Source organism: Haliaeetus leucocephalus, unplaced genomic scaffold (assembly GCF_000737465.1).
Source record: "Haliaeetus leucocephalus isolate CR32 unplaced genomic scaffold, Haliaeetus_leucocephalus-4.0 Scaffold406, whole genome shotgun sequence".
NCBI lineage: Eukaryota > Metazoa > Chordata > Aves > Accipitriformes > Accipitridae > Haliaeetus > Haliaeetus leucocephalus.
The window spans coordinates 6,984,232-7,002,401 of NW_010972842.1; the positions used below are offsets into that span (position 1 = coordinate 6,984,232).

General features: G+C 39.5%; 1 protein-coding gene across 4 annotated transcripts in view; it reads right to left on the reverse strand.

Annotated features, from left to right (window-relative positions):
- Positions 1 to 3,116: 3,116 nt before the first annotated feature.
- SCAF11 (SR-related CTD-associated factor 11) overlaps positions 3,117 to 18,170 on the reverse strand; it is a 50,688-nt gene continuing 35,634 nt past the window's right edge. For all 4 annotated transcript variants that reach the window (XM_010574078.1, XM_010574076.1, XM_010574079.1 and 1 more), the window contains exons 11-15: positions 11,589 to 14,108; positions 9,655 to 9,998; positions 6,885 to 7,103; positions 6,333 to 6,452; positions 3,117 to 5,979 (exon numbers count right to left, since the gene is read on the reverse strand). In XM_010574078.1, the coding sequence (XP_010572380.1) occupies positions 5,851 to 5,979; positions 6,333 to 6,452; positions 6,885 to 7,103; positions 9,655 to 9,998; positions 11,589 to 14,108 (3,332 nt within the window). In that variant the 3' untranslated portion in view covers positions 3,117 to 5,850. The remainder of the gene's footprint in view (positions 5,980 to 6,332; positions 6,453 to 6,884; positions 7,104 to 9,654; positions 9,999 to 11,588; positions 14,109 to 18,170) is intronic.

The following is an 18,170-nucleotide window of genomic DNA, read 5'->3' on the forward strand; positions in this document are numbered from 1 at the left end:
AGCCGCGTGCTTTGCACAGGGAGCAGCAGCTCTGTAGTGTATTTTGCATTAGTCGAAGACAACCAAATCAGAGGCGCATCTTGTGCCTCCCAGATATGTCATCGTATTTTCAGGGGGAATATCTTAAGAGTTTATCAGTCTGATATGGTCCTTTAACTACCAGGTACCGTGCAGTGGTAAACAATGACTGAGCAAGCTGAGCGTGCGACGGCCTTTTCTCCTAGGTGCTCCCTAAGGACAGGTTTCCTTTTGGGTGCACGTGTGTCCCTGCGGAGGCAGCACCGGGGGTCCCTGGTCCTCCCGCTGCCCACCGGAGGAGACCCTCCGCTCTCCTGTGCTTCAGCCATTGCCACTCCTGATAAACGTCTGCACCGCAAATACCTGCATGTCGGATACCCCTCTATAACTTGAGATCAAAAAAAGCAGCAATGTTCCTGTCCTGTGTTAAGAGGAGACTCTACCCACCATGTGCAAGCTACTTTCCTGGTCCTTTGGAGCCCCGAATTTCTGCAACAGACTCTGGAATTTATAGGTAAACCCTGACTTCCAAGAGTTATTTTCTTTAATCCCACCTGCTATTGCACCGAAGCATCTAGGAATCCCTGGCTCTTTTTGATTGATGCTTGTCATAAAAAATTCAGTGGTTGTAGGTCTAATTTCTGCAATACTTTAGGACTAATTATATGACAACCTGCTGCCAAAATTCCTTGGGTTTGGCTCCTGCAGTAATTTTTCTGTGTTGGATCCCACTCTGGGTTTGATTGTTCACTGTGGATAATGAGCAGCTACTGCATTGCTGTAAGCCCCTGTATTTATTGCACAGTCTTTGAAAATGAAGAGCAGACTGAAAGTTTACTCTTGGTGTGTGGGTCTCTGGGAGTTGTGAGTGAGTTTTATGCTGGAAAATAGAGTCAAGTTCCATAGCCCAGCCTCTGCCTTCTCACAGATTCATCTCCTTCTATGCAAGTAGTTAACTGTGCTTTTATTTTTTTTACTCTCTAGGTTAGTGATTTAAAAAAAAACAACAAACTTCATAGATGCTCCATTCATTATTTTGAAAGCTGCTGCATCTAATAAGTACTCTTTAATAGCCAATTTCCGTAATCATCTACTTAATTGTCCTTACTCTTGTCTCTACTTTTTTTATAAACTATTGACTAATGTGAATATTGCACTATTTAATATTCATCAAAATCTTTGCCAGAGTAGTTTCATCACTGTGATTCAAAAGGTGCAAGTTCACCTTTGGAATCAACATACTTGTTTTACACACTGATGGGTTACAATGCCCGAGATGTGGCTTCTGGGGAAAAAACCCAAACCCTTTTGTTGGCAGTAGACTCTAGCACAGTGATCTCTATAGCAAAACTGAGTAAAGATTTCAAGGCCTTTCCAGACAGACTTCAGCTGCATAAACCAAACTGCAATGGCACTTGCTCTGCAAAAATTAGAAGTCCTGACTAATGAGCTACTTCTGCCCCTGCTGTTTGTCCCCATGTGCCTCTCCTCTTTGCATGTTCTAAGCCTAAAATGTTTCTGTCCTAGTGGTGCTGACACCGCTCAGCCCCAAAAACGCGGTATCCTGCCTCCCACCGGTTTGCTCGGTGCAGTCATTGCCCTTTGAGCAGACCAGGCAGATGGTTCTCCTGACACATAAGTCAGTCATTTGATTTTTAAATGCATGAAACTCCTCACCTGCTTGACTGCATGCATTTGCAGGACCCGGATCGAGATCTTTGCATGCACCCAAGTCAACTTCTGTGATGGCGGTGTGCAGCAATCTGCAGGTAAAGGCTGGGGGAGGAGTGGTGGACATAGTCAACCAGATGTACTGAAAAGCTCTTTGCAACTGTAGATGAAGTGGTGATTTTTTTTTTTTTTTTTTTTTTTTTTTTTGCTGTTAGGATGCTTGAAAAGGTCTGTGCCCCCAAGCAGGCATGTGGTAAGAAGGCTGGCTTACAACTTAGGCAAGAAATTTTTAATTAACTGCAGTCAGTTGGTTTAAATTACTTTCAAGGCTCTCTTTTCTTGGAAATAATGTCTTTCAGCATGCCTTCCCTCAGCCTCCAATGCAGCGATCTTAACCGTATTTCCATCTACTTGAGGTAATGTACTCATCATGACAGAACACTCTCTGGCTTAGTCTCCCTAGCCCAGCTTCACTAGGTGATTACAGCTGCAGTACACGGCTCCGAGTGCTGCTGCTCTTCCTTCTGAAAACTTGGCCTCAAGGAACCGACACCTCTGAGCCTCCCTCTCCCCTGTCACCATTCTCACCAAGCCCCTTGAGTCTTGACCATAATTTCTAGCTTTGCTGCTCAAAGTGGTGTGCTCTTCCCAAAGACCCCAGGCCCATCTATTAGGGCACCTTCATTAAGCCCAGAACCAAGATACTACATGAGTGGCGTTTAGCCAAGACTATCCTTTCCCACCATGGCTATTAATGACCAACCCCAATCTAACAAAGCACCTTTGAATTTCACAGAGCAGGCTCTCACACAGCTGTGTCAACACATGTCTGCATTACCTATGGAGGTTCCTCATCAGAGTACGCTGGGGTTAATCCTAGGAAGTAAAGTGATGCTTGGAATATGGCTCCCAAGGAAAGGCAGGCTATCATGTGCTAAATTCCCAGCGGGCTATTTCAGTGAAGTGCACTGTTTGGATCAGCACTTCTGGAATGTAGGACACAGCCTAGTTGGTTTGAGTCCTGCCCATGTCTGGTCCATGCAGCAGCCGAGCCCCGCAGCATTGTGCAAGACCCAGTACCCAGAGTCCCCACCGCAGCACTCGCTGTAAACGGACATTCTGCCACATGCGTTTGGGTTTTTTTTTTCAGGTTGGAGCATCTGCAGAGAGGCAAGGCAGGGTGAAGACAGACTAACCGAAAACAAAATGAAAATGTAAAGGAGGGGAAGCCCAGACCACATAGAACAAGATTAAATATGCATATGTGCAGAAGTAATAGCAATTACATTGCTTTCTGAATTAAACCACTTGAGCCAGAATCATTTAAGACCAAACACAGACCACTGCCAGCTTAGTGAAAAGAATTTATTAGAAATTGTTAAGCACTACACAAAACTAGTTTTTAGAGTATTTTTTCAGTAGACAGCACTCCAGCCTTATGCTACAAACACCATATTGTGGACTTTGGACAGCCACTGTGCTCGTTAAGATACATCTTTAGGATGAGACATTCAAGCAGCATGCACAGTGAGACAGTGGAAGGAGTGCAAGGAAAACCCTTTTGATTTGCATAAGTTCACAGAAGGTATACAGTTTTGTACTTGTTTTCCTCAAGGCAATTTGGATAGAATGAATTACTGGTACCCTAGAGGCAGCGAGGGGGCTGAGCGGCCCCAGCACCTTGCCTTCAGTGCTAGTGCATGTTGAGACTTTCAGTACAAGGAGTTTCAATAAATAGAAACACAGCTTTTATACTATTTTAACAAAAACATGACTACAAGGTTAAAGTACACGCCTTCTTGGGCAGTTGCACCAACAGCGACCTTACTGCTTTTTGGGAAAAATAGGAGGAGAGTTTATGTATTAAGGCAATGCATTTTTTTTTAATTCAACACAGAAATTGTAATGAACTGTGTATTTTCTGTTAAGTTCTGAAGTATTTCATTGTAAAAAATAAAGTTACTGATCACATGCTACTCTATCTGATATTCTTCATTACATTTTGAAATACAGTGGAGCATCACTATAGTCACTGCCCCAACAACATGGCAGCAAGTGACAGCTTATCTTCCAGCCAGGAGCTGCAAAACAAGAAATTAATGACCCCTCCCCTCACCCAGTTTAAATCCTCTGGTGTTCCTTCCCACCCAATTTCCACCTCTCCTCTAAAAGGGAAAAAAACCCCACAAAACATTTATCTGGCTCCTGAAAGGAGCTTTATAGCAAGGCTCAACTGTATAGAGTAAAAAGATATAAAAAGTCATTAAAATCCAAAAATTCAGAGAAGAAAAATGTAATAAAAATAAGTACGCATGGCGTGATAACCCAGGATAGACATAGCAATTTGCTACAACATTTTTCAAAAAGTGCTAACCAATTTTAGCTTAAAATAGTTCAAGAGATCATACAAATTGCTACCACAGTGTAAAACTGAGTATTTTGAAAAATCTAAAACCTGGCTTGACTGTAGAAAATGTATTATATCTGTTTCTAATTTACATAGTATTTTTATTTAGGCACACAAAAATAAATATAGACAGTAAAATGCTTCATTAAGTCTGTAGAAAGCTATAGTTAAAACCAAGTGAGCAACTGTTGCGACAAACATCACATTTTTTACATGTATATATCTCTATAATTACGTGTGTGTACAGGGTTGTATATCCCTTATTTCATCCTCAGGCTTCTGCAAAAGTTAGTTACGGGTAAGACTGCGTTTTCTGCCAACAACAGTCACTGTGGGAACTACTGGCTACTAAGAGATCGTTTCTCAGAAAACTCGACTGATAACTTTCTGTCAAAATGGTTTATAGTCATGTTTTTGGGCCAGGAGACCTTGGGCTGGAGCAGAAGCCAGGCTGAGCTAACACCAAAGGTTGTTACCATGTGGGAGTGCTGGAATTTCAATAGCGCTGTCTAAGGGAACAAAGATTTCTGTCTCAGAGTAAGTAAGGCTCCTTCTCCACTCAAATCCAGAAGGATCCCAAGCTGTTCTTTCCGTAAGGAGCACACAGCGGTGACGGTGTTCCAGCAACCCTCCCTGCTGCTGCTACACCTCAGTAAAACTGGTTTTAAGCATTCCCCTAGCACATCCAATGACCCCACATCTGCTTTTAAAACGCTTGTGGTACCTCTGCTGACCTCCCTAGATAGAAGTGCTCAGGGAAGTAGAACAGCCGTTGCAGGTGACTTCAGATTGTGCACACTCAACGATACCAGTCTGGTGACGCGTGCTACGGTCCCTAGTTAACGAAGAAAAGTATTAGGCAGTTAAAATTGGCACAGCAGGCAGTCTCTGAGCAACTGGGAGCCTAGTAACAAATTCCAGCTTCCTTAATTTTACTTGAAGAAGAAACTGGTTTATGTTTCTGAACATCCAGCTCTTGCCTACTAATTCCCTACTAGCTAAGGGCAGGGTTAGACATGAACTGAGGTTGTCAGTGTGTGGTGAGTGAGGGCTTTCAGCACATAAAAATTATTCAAGTTCATCCCACTATCTTGAAACAAATTGAAAAACGTCACAAACAAAACCAAGCAGCATAATTTTTATTTGGTGTTACAACAGACATGCAGCACCCATGGTTTTGGGCACTGCATTTTACTGTTTATGATTTTTCTTTTTAAAATCTAAACAGTTCTTCTGTTCAGACAACTCCATGTGCTTTTTTTTTTTTTATATATACACATTGTGACCCCTGCATTCAGCCTGTCCAGTTAACGCTAGAAATATTTGTCAAGGCAATACATTATTTTATCTTTGCTATAATTAGGGAGAAATCAAAAGAAAAAATTTTACTTTAATCTGACCGATTACATGTACTGTACATACCTGTTCCAAAACCAATGTACCCAGACAGAAGTTTCTAGTTTAATGCACTCTTATTCAATTCAAAATGCTGTACATCTAAGTATCCACACAATCGTACATTCCTAATGATTCTTCTTTACACCTTTATTTTTTTTAGACATCTGTTTTTAAAAAGGAATAAAGAAGTTGCCCTGTAGATCTATATTTCTTTAGAACAAAACATTATATACTACATTGAAAAATAATTTTATCAAAACCAGATTCAAATCACTGTCATGTACAATTTTCAGTTAACGGTTCATATTGAAATTGCACTTTGCAGATAGAATAAAATTAAAAACTGAAAACATGTTCTATTTCCTTTCACAGGAGACTGCTTCTTCAAGATTTTTCTTCCGTGAATGTTTATATTTGTCTACATACGCTTTCACTAGATTTGCCACTTTTGCAGAATTAACTTCTCCGCTCTTGCTATGACAAACCTACAACAGTTTTAAAGAAAAAAAATGTTTGAAACACTTCTGTTGATTTGCCACTATTTCACAGTATTTATTTATCCTCCCAACACCCCAGGTTTCTCCATCTCAGGCAGAACAACTTTGGAAACTCCTAATGCTTCCCAAATACTTCTGAATTCCCATTCAGCTCTTTCACACAATAAATGAGTTACATTCTGAGGAGCTGAAAAAGCTCTCAAGGAGAAAGACCAAGGTATTTTTGCTTTTCCTGTTCCCCCTCCCAGCAGCTACCGGTTCTTCCCACAAGATTTAGGAAATCCATCCCAAACCGTACCTCAATTGAAATGTATGCATTGTAGATGAATAGATCAACTTACTTTATCTACAGCTTTCCGCACAATTTCTTTATATTCTTCCTTAGTGATGTCTTTATTTTGGTAGAAAGGCTTAATAGCTAGTTTGACCTCTTGTGCCGCTTTTTCTTGAATTAACAATTTCTAATGAAAAAACAAACTTGAGTATTATTTTTCAGTGCCTGCATACATATCTTTTTATCAATCACAAATTAAAACTTCACAAAGTTACTACAGAAGACTAGAAGACCATGCTGCCCTCATTAACATTTCAGCTCTCATGCGAGCTGCCTGTGTTTTACTAAGAACAGAATGTTGTCCCACAGCAATTTAATATTCATAATAGTGCTGCTTTAAAGAAGACTACATTAAAGAGAGTCAACCTGCTAGTTTATGTCCTACAGCCACCACAAAAGTATCACGTACATGATGGTATTAAGTATATTACACAGAAGGGGTATTGTTATAGTTTACTATTTTTTAGTATTTCAAAATTTTATGTTTTTTATAGATATACATATATATGGGTTTTTATATATTGTATACACACACACACACTCTGAACTTTGAACTTGCCTGGTCCTTCTTTGAGCTATCTGCGCTGGCTTCCACTGTTACACTTGCTTTGTTTTCTCCCAATTTTACAGCTGCGTTAGAGCTTTTGATGTGACTTGATGACGTTGCATTACCCGAACTTGGTCCCTGAACTGTTCCCACGTTTCCCAGGACTGCTGTTGGAGCAGGCAAGACTGGAGCACTCATGTTATTACTTACATGAGCAGCATTTGGAATACCCTGTTTTAAAAAGTTATCAGCAGTTAATACATTATCCTTCAGCATGACAACATGCCCTTTTAGAAGCCTCAGCAGCTATAGAAAGAGCATCAATACTACATGCTTTGGTTCATTAGCTAATTTCCACACTGTCCCATTATTATGGAAGAAATCCACAATATATCAAATCTACTTAAAGGGAAAAAAAACCCACAAAGCTTGAAAAGTAAGGTATCCTCCACGTCACCACTGTGGTTGCTAGATTCCGGCTCTGATCCCAGTGATAAAGCAAAGTACCCTGCAAACAGGCACGGAGCGCGTTAGCACAAGGGGAAGGAAGCTTATGGCTGCAGAACCTCTCTACTTGTCACAGGAGAGTATAGGAAGCTCTGTTTTGTACATCAGATTAACATTTTTTTTTTTTACAAATGAGCACCTAAACATACATATAAAAAGTCATCTTAAACCACGCTTGCATTCCTGCATCGTAATGATGCTGCTTTGGAAACATTTCTTTTCATGATCGTTATCATCTTGAACTTGTGAATGCATTTCAAATGTAAAACACACCTACAAGTCTACTTGAGGCTAGAGGTGAAATGCTGGTTGAAGCACCGTGATCTGTTCCTCAGGAAAAGCCATTTTCTGCACACTTCCAAACATCACCAAAAGACCACGGGCACTGTTGATACTTTGGAACTGAGAAATTAAGTAGCTCTCAGACCTCAGATAGAAGTCATTTTATAGCAAAAGCCCAGAATGCATCCTCCCAACATATTTCTGGCAGGCTACCCTAAATGCTACTTTTTTTGCAGGTAATCACCATTATTTTTTTCACATTTGCATTCATCCAGATGGAAAATAATGAAACAGGAATTTGAGCTCCTTGGAAAGGACACAGATACTGAGCTGTTATAACCAGCGTGCTAACACTCGCCAGCGCACTCTCTTCATTTTCCTGTCAACGGGAAGGCCAGGTGGAGTCCTGCAGTATTCAGTGACTTCTGTCGTGCTACCACCAAGGACTTGTTCAACAAACGCTCAAAGCAAGAGCAGCAGCTCCCAAGAGCATTCAGGTTCATGGACACCATTCCACAAAAGCAGGTAAGTGCAACAAATTAACAGGGGCTTTACTAACAAATAACTGTATTTTGGAGCAATACACTATCTTTATAGAAAGATATTTACTGCTGCACTAGATACTGTATTTCACAGAGGTTTGTAGCCTACCTTCTGACTTCTTACATTTGTAGATGTTAAACCTACTCAATTTCCAATTGTGAAAATATTTTAATGACAGACAGCATGCATTAGTCAAATCCACAAGCAATCTACCAGCCTTTTAGTTCCAACAGTACCTAACTGTTTTACCTTACAGAGTATTAAAGTATTTCATATGGCCTGTAACTGCACTTGGTATTTCCCACAGTACTTAACTCCTTTTGTTCTAAGTTAATGACTATGAATAGGTAACGGCAGCTGAAAGTGAAAAGAATGTAGGCCATTTTTTGGTTTGCTTCAAATCTTTAAAGGTGATGCATGAAAACAGAGGGTTAGAAATCATTGTTCTAGAACACCACTTTTTCAACCTGGAATGCAGGGGAAAGCATTTGAGGTTAGAGCAGGCAGCCTGCAACAGAAAAAAAGCACAAACCTCAGTCAAAACCCGAAGAGCCTTTTACACATCACAGATGCAGCGTTACATCTCCTTGCAGTGCCATGCATTCTCCTGGAAGTTGTTCATATTCCTTTCCCTGATATAACAACTCATTATATAAACAGCTGGCTACAGGAGGAGCTCACACACACAAAGGTTGCTTTAAGATCTCTTGAAAGGCACAAAAAGATGGTCTGACCTGCCCCAAGCATGCCAGAGTCTTTTTTGAAACTGGAGAAATGAAGTGAGAGTTAGGTCTCAAACAGGGCATGCAAAACCAGGAGAATCAGGCAAGAAGGGGGAAGTAAAACGTACCAAAGAAAGCTTGGAAATTATTAACAAAAAGGCTCAAAAGATTGAACAGAATAGAGAACATGTGTGTGGGGGGAAGCTGCTGAGATAGTGACAGCTGGAGAATGGAAGTGTGGAACAAATGGGTGCCATTCAGTACTTGATAATTTCCTCTGCTGATACACCCCATGGGATGAGAACTGCAATAAAGAGGTTTAGGTCACTTCCTACACGCTGCTGAAAGAGGATTCAACCATTTCCTAACGCTTAAAAATCAGGTTTTTAAGAGGAAAACTTAGTTTTGGAAACGGGACACTTCTAAGAAGAAAAAGGTAATGGACAACATTGATGAAATTTTTCACTGTTCCATTACCAGCTGGAACACCTTGTTACCACAAAACCCCAGTAATGGTGTTGTGTATTATTATTTGCAAGCTATAGCTCCAAACCAACCCATATCCTCATGGATACTTCCACTTGAAATTTGGTGTGAGGTGGAAGACGACAGGCAAGAGAGAAAGAAACTGCAAGTATAAGTTTATCAAGACTATGGTATTCAATATAAGAAATGCTTAACTGATATTACTTTGATACTGTCTTGCTATGGCTTCTGATAAAGCATACCTGCAATTGTTTTCCATCTTGCTGTGAAGCAATGTAGTTGACTTGTTGAGATGGTGGGGGTGGAGGTGGAGGCGGAGGTAATCCCTGAGACAAATTTGTGGGAGCAGCTACCTGTATGAGAGGCACTCCGGTAGGGAGATGCATGGGCATTGGCGGGTGGATGTTGAAAGGATTTCGTTGCATATTCATCATGGGAGGATGGACACCCACTGGATACGGAAAGATATTCATAGGTTGGTGCTGTGCATTCACTTGTGGCATTACATTCATTTGTTGCTGCATCACATTTATTGGTAACTGAGAACCATCACTCTGCTGGTTGCCTTGGTCTTTGAGGTTTGGATCTATCAAAAGAAAGAAACAGACAGTATATGAAGTAGAAAATCCATACTTCATAAAGTAAAAGTGGAGCCAGGTGTCTAAACTCTTCATGAAGTATGGAGTATCAAAAAGCTTTCTATAATCTGCATATTTTAAAGATATTGCATTACATTATTACACAGCACTCATCACCAGACACGTCACGGAGCCAAATGCTAGTTTGAGTTTAAAAAGTTCAGGTTACTATGGAAACCTGCATTTTGAATTTCTATTTTCTCTACTTGTTCCCAAAGCACAGCTAATAAATTATTTCATCACAATGAAACAGTAATTCTCCACCAAAGAGCGGGAAGACAACATAACTTATCCAGCTTCTGCAATTGCAGAAGGCTAGTAATACGTTATCACATATGCAATTCTCCGCTCTCCTTTGCCTGATTCACACACACTCACTGTACATTCCTGGTAACTACAGAAATACTCTGCTGTTTTGTTTTTTTTTCCCCCCACTGAATAATAAATCAACCTCAACCAATTTCAAAGATGTTCATATTCAGAAAGAGTTGTTCAAAAAACCTGTAATGGTAGAACAGGTATAGCCTAGAAGTAAAAATAACCTATCAGAATGGCACTTCTTAAAAAAAAAATTACTTTAGTATCTCATTCTATCTTCAACAGAAGCCAAAAAGTTAGAATCTAGATACAAGCAGCAAGCCTTCCAGAAGTCAAGAAATTAGTTCTGAGAAAGGGTTGATGGGTTATAATTCAGATGTCCCTCCCTTAAAATCCCTTCCTTGAGGAACCCTGTCACCTAATTCACAGGGACTGGGACTTAAACGCTTATGGTCCACCCCAAATCACCTTTTTTAAAGATCACGGGATAACAGAATTGCTGAGGTTGGAAGGGACCTATCGAGATCGCCTAGTCCAACCCACAATTCACATCTGTCTTACTTCAGAGCATTAATAATCTGTGGATGACTTCTTAGCTATTCAGAATCCATCTCATCCACAGTTAACTCACTTTCTACCAAAAAGTTTATTTCTGTCAGGGCAGTTACCTTTTCAATATGAAATACTCAAAAATATTAGACTTCTGTTGAGGCTTTAGAGAAATTTTAATGCTGAGTACAGTAAAAGTACTGTTTTTGCATTTATAAACTTCCCTAGATTTTTTTAAGCATATAAAGAGTAAAATGCTTATTAAGAAGCAAGATAAATGTCAACATAATGATTTGTCATCTCTAGAATCCTCTGTGTGGGTCTGCACAGGCAAATACAAATCTCCTTGAAAAAAATGACCCTTTTTAAAAGGTGTGCAGACGCTAAAAGTAACCATGAAGAGGATTTGCTTTCTCTTCAACCAAACTGATTTACTTAAATAGCACTCTTCAGATACATAGTCCTTGAATTTCATCTAACTTCAAGCAAAACCAAAAAGCCATCAACACAAGCAATCCCCAAACTCCACACCTACAAACCTGCATATTGCAAAAAGACTATAGATTTACCCCAAATTATTTTGAAGAACTAAGCAACTTGAGATAGGTCAATGTGACTAGGATTTTACTCTGCCACTGCAGCCGTAGCTAAGTTTTCAAAACTATGAATACCTTGTTCAGGTGTCTCCTCTTCTTGTCTCATTCCCCATCCAGACTGTGGGCTTGATGAATTGCGTCCTCTTCTTGAATAATAATTCTGCACATCAGCAGGTAAAGTCTTTCTTACAGCCCAGCTAGATGCAGATGTCCACCCAGATCTGTCAGCAGGTGTATCGAAAGAATAATCTTGTTCATTCTTACGCTTGTATGGCTGATGTTCTGGGAACCTTGAACTTTCATTCCCAGAACCATTTGAGTTCCCTGAGAGAGGTTTTCTGTTTTGCCAGTGATTTTCACTCTGGTCTCCATACATGAAACCACCTCTTCCACGCCCACCTCGGCCACGCTGACCTCTCCCTCGATTTGGAATCCAACCCGAACCAAAGTTTTTATTCCAAGACTGTCCTGAATTGTCATGCCTGCCATCTTCCCAATGTGGTTTATCTCTCTCTCTGTTCTTGACTTCTGGAACTGAGTTTATCCTTTCCATTACCCAGTCTGGACAATCATTCCTCCGCTTGTCTGAAGAACACTGATCATCATTGTTTTTTTCTGTATTGTCCTTCTCTTTTTTAAGACTTTCATTCTGTTTTTCTTGATCACTTCTTCTATACCGATCATTTCCTCTGGGACTCCTCCAGTTGTCATTTGCCCACCTCTCTTTCCAGCGAGGTGAGTGACTGTCCCTCTCATTTCTAGAGAACGAAGAACCTTTATTTCTTGTCCTAGATCGTGATCTTGACCTAGATCGTGACCGTGACCTAGACCACCTCCTAGTTCTTCTCTCTCTGTCACGATCTCTTCTTTGACTATCTCTATCACTGCTTCGAGATCTAGATTTTTGCCTTGGAGACGAATCCTTAGTTCTTGACCGAGAAGATGATCTCCTGCTTTCCCTGATGGTTTCCCTTTTGGGAGATCGAGATGGTGTTTTCTTCTCATCTTTCAGCGTGTCTCTCTTCGGAGACCGAGATAAGGATCTCCTTCCCTCCCTGACAGTTTCCTTCTTGGGTGATCGTGAGCTCCTGTCTCTGGTCATCTCCCTTTTAGGGGACGGTGACTGAGATTTCCTGCCCTCTCTCCTAGAAGGAGACCAAGTGGTTGATGGAGAGTGAAATCTAGACCTTCTAGTTCGAGTCTTTTTATCTTTCTTGAGTTCTGACTGGCACTCTCTTTCTTGAGGAATAGTTTCATCTTTTTCATCAGAAAGTCCTGAAACTGATGTACAGTTTCCCACGTCACACTGTAAAGAGTTCACTTCTCCTTGCTCTGTACATTCAACTGGTGGTAACTGCTCAATCTGAGGTTCATTCTGGTCACTGCAAAATGAGTCACAATCCATTGGTATCATTTCGTTGTTGTCTTCACCAAAATGTTTATGTTCAGCATTTACCTGGGGTGACTCTGAAGTTCTACCCTCTTCACTTTCTGGCATGGCGTTCTCTTTTAAGGATTGTTCTGATGTACTGTCCATAGAAATACTGTGTATTACTATATCTGGTTCTTCATCTTGAACATTTTTAAAGTTTTGAATATTTGTACTTGCACAGTCTACTACTGCTTTTTCTTCAGCCTTGGAATCATTTATTTCTATGGCTTCCAGATGCTCAGGCAATTCGCTTCTGGGGCTCTCTAATGGCTGATCTTTTCCTAGAGGTTCAGGATATTCCAACAATTCATTTTCTGGACTAGCCTCAGGTTGATCTATTTTTGTCAAAGTTTCTACATTCTCCATCAATTCATTTTGAGGACTACACAATGTCTGATCTACTTTTTCAGAAGTTGCATGGTCACATACTTCATCTTTGGGACTAGCTACTGTTTCCATTTGTTCAGGAGTATTTTCACAGATGTCCTGATTCTTAAGATCTACATTTTTTTCAGTAACTCCTTTTACTTCAAATTCCTGACTTTCACCCCCTGAAGTTAATACTAGAGGTTCTTGGACAGAAAAACTTATATCCATGTTGCCTGAAGTATCTTCACATTTGTCACATTCTCCTGTAGTTTCCTCAATTTCTGCATGTTCACTACAGCTTTCCAATCCATTAGCAGATTCTGCTTCTGCATTATTTTTCTGTGGAAGACTTGTGTTATTGCTTTCATTATCTGACTGCTGGTCTTTATCTAATGTTAGAACTGCTTCAGACTCAGCAACGTCATCATCTTCCACTAAATCACCAGACGATTTTTCAGAACGTGCAGAACTTCTCAGTTTCTTTTTAGCCACAGGTGTTCGTTGTTTAACTATTCTTTTAGACTTTCGTTTTGGAGGAGCCTTCTCTGGTTCTGAAGGAGATTTATTCAGGGATGGGTTATTGCCATCAGGGGCACCGCACGCAGAACTGCTTGAGCGAGGTGAGCTCCGAGATTGACCCAGAGCCTCGTTTTTGCTGTTTCGTGCAGACCTTCTTCTGGGAGTAGTATTAATTGATTTCCTTCTAGTTCCTCTAGTGCCAGATGAACCAGAAGCTTGCTTTTTCTCTTCCCCTTCTTGGGTACACGCAACAGCATATCCTTTGCCTAAAGATTCTAATAAGAGCAGAATACATTAAAGTTTGATAATAACCATTTATCCATCACAGTTAACATAAAATGACCTCCTCCAGTTTAACAGACACCCTCAAATAATACAATTTAAGATTTAGTATGAAATACTGCCACAGCTTTTTTTTTTTTCAGTGCAGACTTTAAAGAACAAAATCAAGCTAACAAAGTGACATGTTAGACATCCAAACACACATTTTAGAAGCACTGCTGGCCCGACTACATGGACAGTAATGGCATTCACAATGAAACCGCTACCGATATTGCTGTTCAAGGATAGTCCGCATTTAAGCTATTAGAAAAGTAACGAATTAACCAGACAACATTGTTAGCATATAGCAGTTTCTGTCATTCTATAACGCAGGCCTGTTGGCAGTGAAGCCTCAATACTGCAGAATCAAAGCTCAATACTACAGAAAGTGACATTTTTAAATGGCTATCAGTGGATGATCCCATGGGAAGCAGCTGATCAGAAGCAGCAATGACAGCATACCTCTCTACAAAACTGAATTTCAGACAGTGCAAACTCATTCACCAGTTGTAAGACAGACCCTGCATGCTCCATGGCAAACTGTACTTAAACTCTGCTGGAAGGCACCCAGGGTACCTGCAGCAGCTAACGAACTGAATAAGGAATGCAAGTTTTGGGGCAGCCTAGGGTGCATCAAAAAACTAAAGCTGTAAGAAGAATGACAGTAAGTCGCACACAGCAGCACAGGAGTTCTTGTGTTGATACTGCATTAATTTATTTCATGCTATCCACAATTTGACAAAAGTCTTTGTAGGGAAGCCAAGGGTTATATTCACTGCAAAGGGAACAGACTGTACTCTTGATACCTATAAAAGCTTATGAGGGACAGCTCAGGAATTAAAGATTAATGATAATTAAGTAAACATACTTGAATATAATACTCACTTCAAAGCTAAATTAATTTCTTGAGATGTCCATTGATTTGTTTCATACTTTGTGTAGGTTTCAGAAAGCATCAACAATTTGGTGTTTAAATGGATTCTTTTTACAGCTTCAATTTCATACACAAATAGTGGAAACTTGCTAGGAAAGATTAATTGCTATGGATTTTACAATGAATTTATCACACCACACTTAAACACCTGATTCTAACTCTCTGTATAGTATTATTTCCCATATTTTTACTGCACTAAAATACCTGTTTAATGTATTCTTAAACAGATTATATAAAAATAAGATAGGAATAAGACAAGTAAGTAACAGCACAAAAGCCTCTTTCTACCACTTAGTACTTTGTTAGCAGAATGAAAAACATATCACTGTCTGTTAAATGTAAACATATAATCCGATAACCTTAGAGAATTAACTCCACAAGCACCTTGCTAGCCTTTAGAAGGCGAGAACAGAGCACAGGACTATAATCACCTCCTCTGACCTCCCATGGAAACATACAGTAATTTGCGTTAAAAAAACGCAGTTTTGATTTTTGGATGTCCATTGATCAAACTACCACTTGAGATAATGAAAACCAACAGTAACAATTGTATAGAAGTTACCATATATTTAAAAGATAAAAACACACGTAGTAAAGAACTTGCAATGGAGTTTTAGGTGATTGGCACTATTGAGGTATCTACTCTAACAGTCTCCCCAATAGTTTTGTTAGAAAGTGACTTCACAGTGGTTAACCAGCAGTTACTCGTCCACATGAGGCTGTCTCACACTAACTACATCTTCAAACCTATTACAATAGCCAGGAAAACAAGTCAGATGTTACATGTAATTACAAATTTTTAATATCTCTGATTATTTTCTTCGAGGGGAAGAAATCACCTTGCCATAATAAAAAAATCAGAATGCAAGTGGAATGTGGGAATCCTGACTGAATTAAAAGGCAAGTTATTTTTGTAGCACTTTCAAAGTCTACTTGTGAAACACAAACCCCTTTTTAGCATTTCTTACTACTTGTATAATTTTAACAGATAAGCTTCACATGCTTTGGACTTGGACCAAATAGAAGGCATTTCAGCTCACTGAATCTTTATTTAAAAATATTTTAACCATGCAAGAGAACTGCATAATGTCAGCCTAAATCATAATGGTATTTGTAGATTCACTAATGCATTTTCAGGTCAAATTAGTAAAAAGACTATTTAATGTTAAGAGAATCTAAAAAAACTGCAGCAGCTACAGGGAGGATTCAGGCAGTACAGTCATATGACCATCAGTGACAGTTGTGTGCCTCCTTACACAACTCTGGAAGCAACTGTCAACTACTACTCTGATGCAAAACTGTATACTTCAGGTGTGACCAAGAGATGAGGGGAGTGTAAAAAAAATAAAATGCTTATGCTACCATCTTTCAGGCACAATTTAATAAGAATCACAAGATCCAGTTTGCCTTTTTTTTTTTTTGCATGCATCTATTTTCAGTATTTTCTTCATTTTTCTCCTGTTCTCCACCTTTGCAGAAAATCCCAGTGTCCCCTGTTTTCTTTGTCCTTACCTTTTCTTGTGCATGTTTGTCTTTTCCTCAGTTGCTATATAAAAACTGAATGGGGAAGGAACACTCACTCAACAGAATGTGACCAAAATCCTCAAGGGACATCTTCATATCCAACATCCCCTAGTTTCACGAGGAAATTTGAAGAGTCTGTGTCTTACTTCCTGCATGCTCCTTATCAGTAGGAAGTCTTTAAGTCAAACTTGAAGGTGACTTAAAACATTGTAGTATGTTGACGCTAAAGTTTTAAGAGTCAGTATTGATGACTGTCTTCTTTGTCCACAGTGTAAGTAATATATTACATTTAACACCTGAACATTAGTTCAGGTGTAGCAAGAACATATGGAAACATATAAAAAGTAACTTATTTGCTGTGTCTTGTTAGCTTGATAATGTCACATTTCAAAAATCACACCTTTAAAAGAGGAAGTGGAATGCTTACATTAAACATATCAAAGTTCTAATCAAGACAACAAGTGAGAAAATTCTGTTCTAAATACAAATTTTAAAAGAAAAATATCTGAAAAAAGGAATTTCCTTTTCTTTTGTAACAAGACCAAACTCAAAATCTGCTGCTTCTCCCAAAAAATAGCATAAAGGATTTAGTCCCATGTTCTGCCTTAGGAGTTGACTATGTTATCAGTATTTGCAGATCAGTTGCTGATATTATCAACAGAAATTATTTGCATATTCTAAATAGTCTAATGTTGAAAAATAATCTGGAGCTTATTTAAATATTCTTCATCTTTCTGATGAGAGAAAAAACTGGGTTTGGGTTGGTTTTTTTTTTTTTTAAAATGCTTCTAGTGCATATTGACAAAGAAGCCTGACTGTGGAAGTAGAAAGGTGAAGGGAAGTCAAGAGATATGAGCTAGCATGTATACTTATTACTACTAGAAGCAGAAAACGGTTAAGGATGAGTTAAATTGCACTGCCAAATGTCAGAGGCCTGAGGAAGCAACCCATCCATTTTTCACTGGGAAATGCGGAGGTGAAATAAGTAACTTCAACAAGAATGAATACGAATGAATAAAGCATCTTTTTCACGAACCTTCTACTACTTAACTCTTTCCAGAAATTCACTTCCTCACAATTTTTGTAAGCCAGGAGACCCAAATCTCTCCTATCTCTTTGCCTACTCTAGTCAAGTGAAAGTAGTATAATTCCCAGTTCAAAGAAGGTATTAACTCTAGCCTTAAAAAACAGCACTCCTTTGTTGTCACTTCTTTGAACTTGTGCAGCCTGTTGGAAGAGAAACTACATTCTTGCTGAGTATGGAGAGAGAGGCTGTTAAAAGTAACTGGAGGAAGGTAATTCCTTCCGTGTCTTTTCTTCTGCTAAATTCCTGCCAGATCCTGGCGCTCAAGCACTTTTGCAAGCTTTTGCCCCGTGGACCTTGTGGGCATACTGAAAGTGATCCATACACTGTGGTGTTTCCTGACTACTCCTCTGTCAGGAAGCAGTTTGTTCCTCACACTGCACAATATACCACTGAAATATGTCAAGCCATTCATAATGTATCAAAATGAGATTTATCCGTGAACAATAGGAAAAGAAGTCGTAACATGAAAGA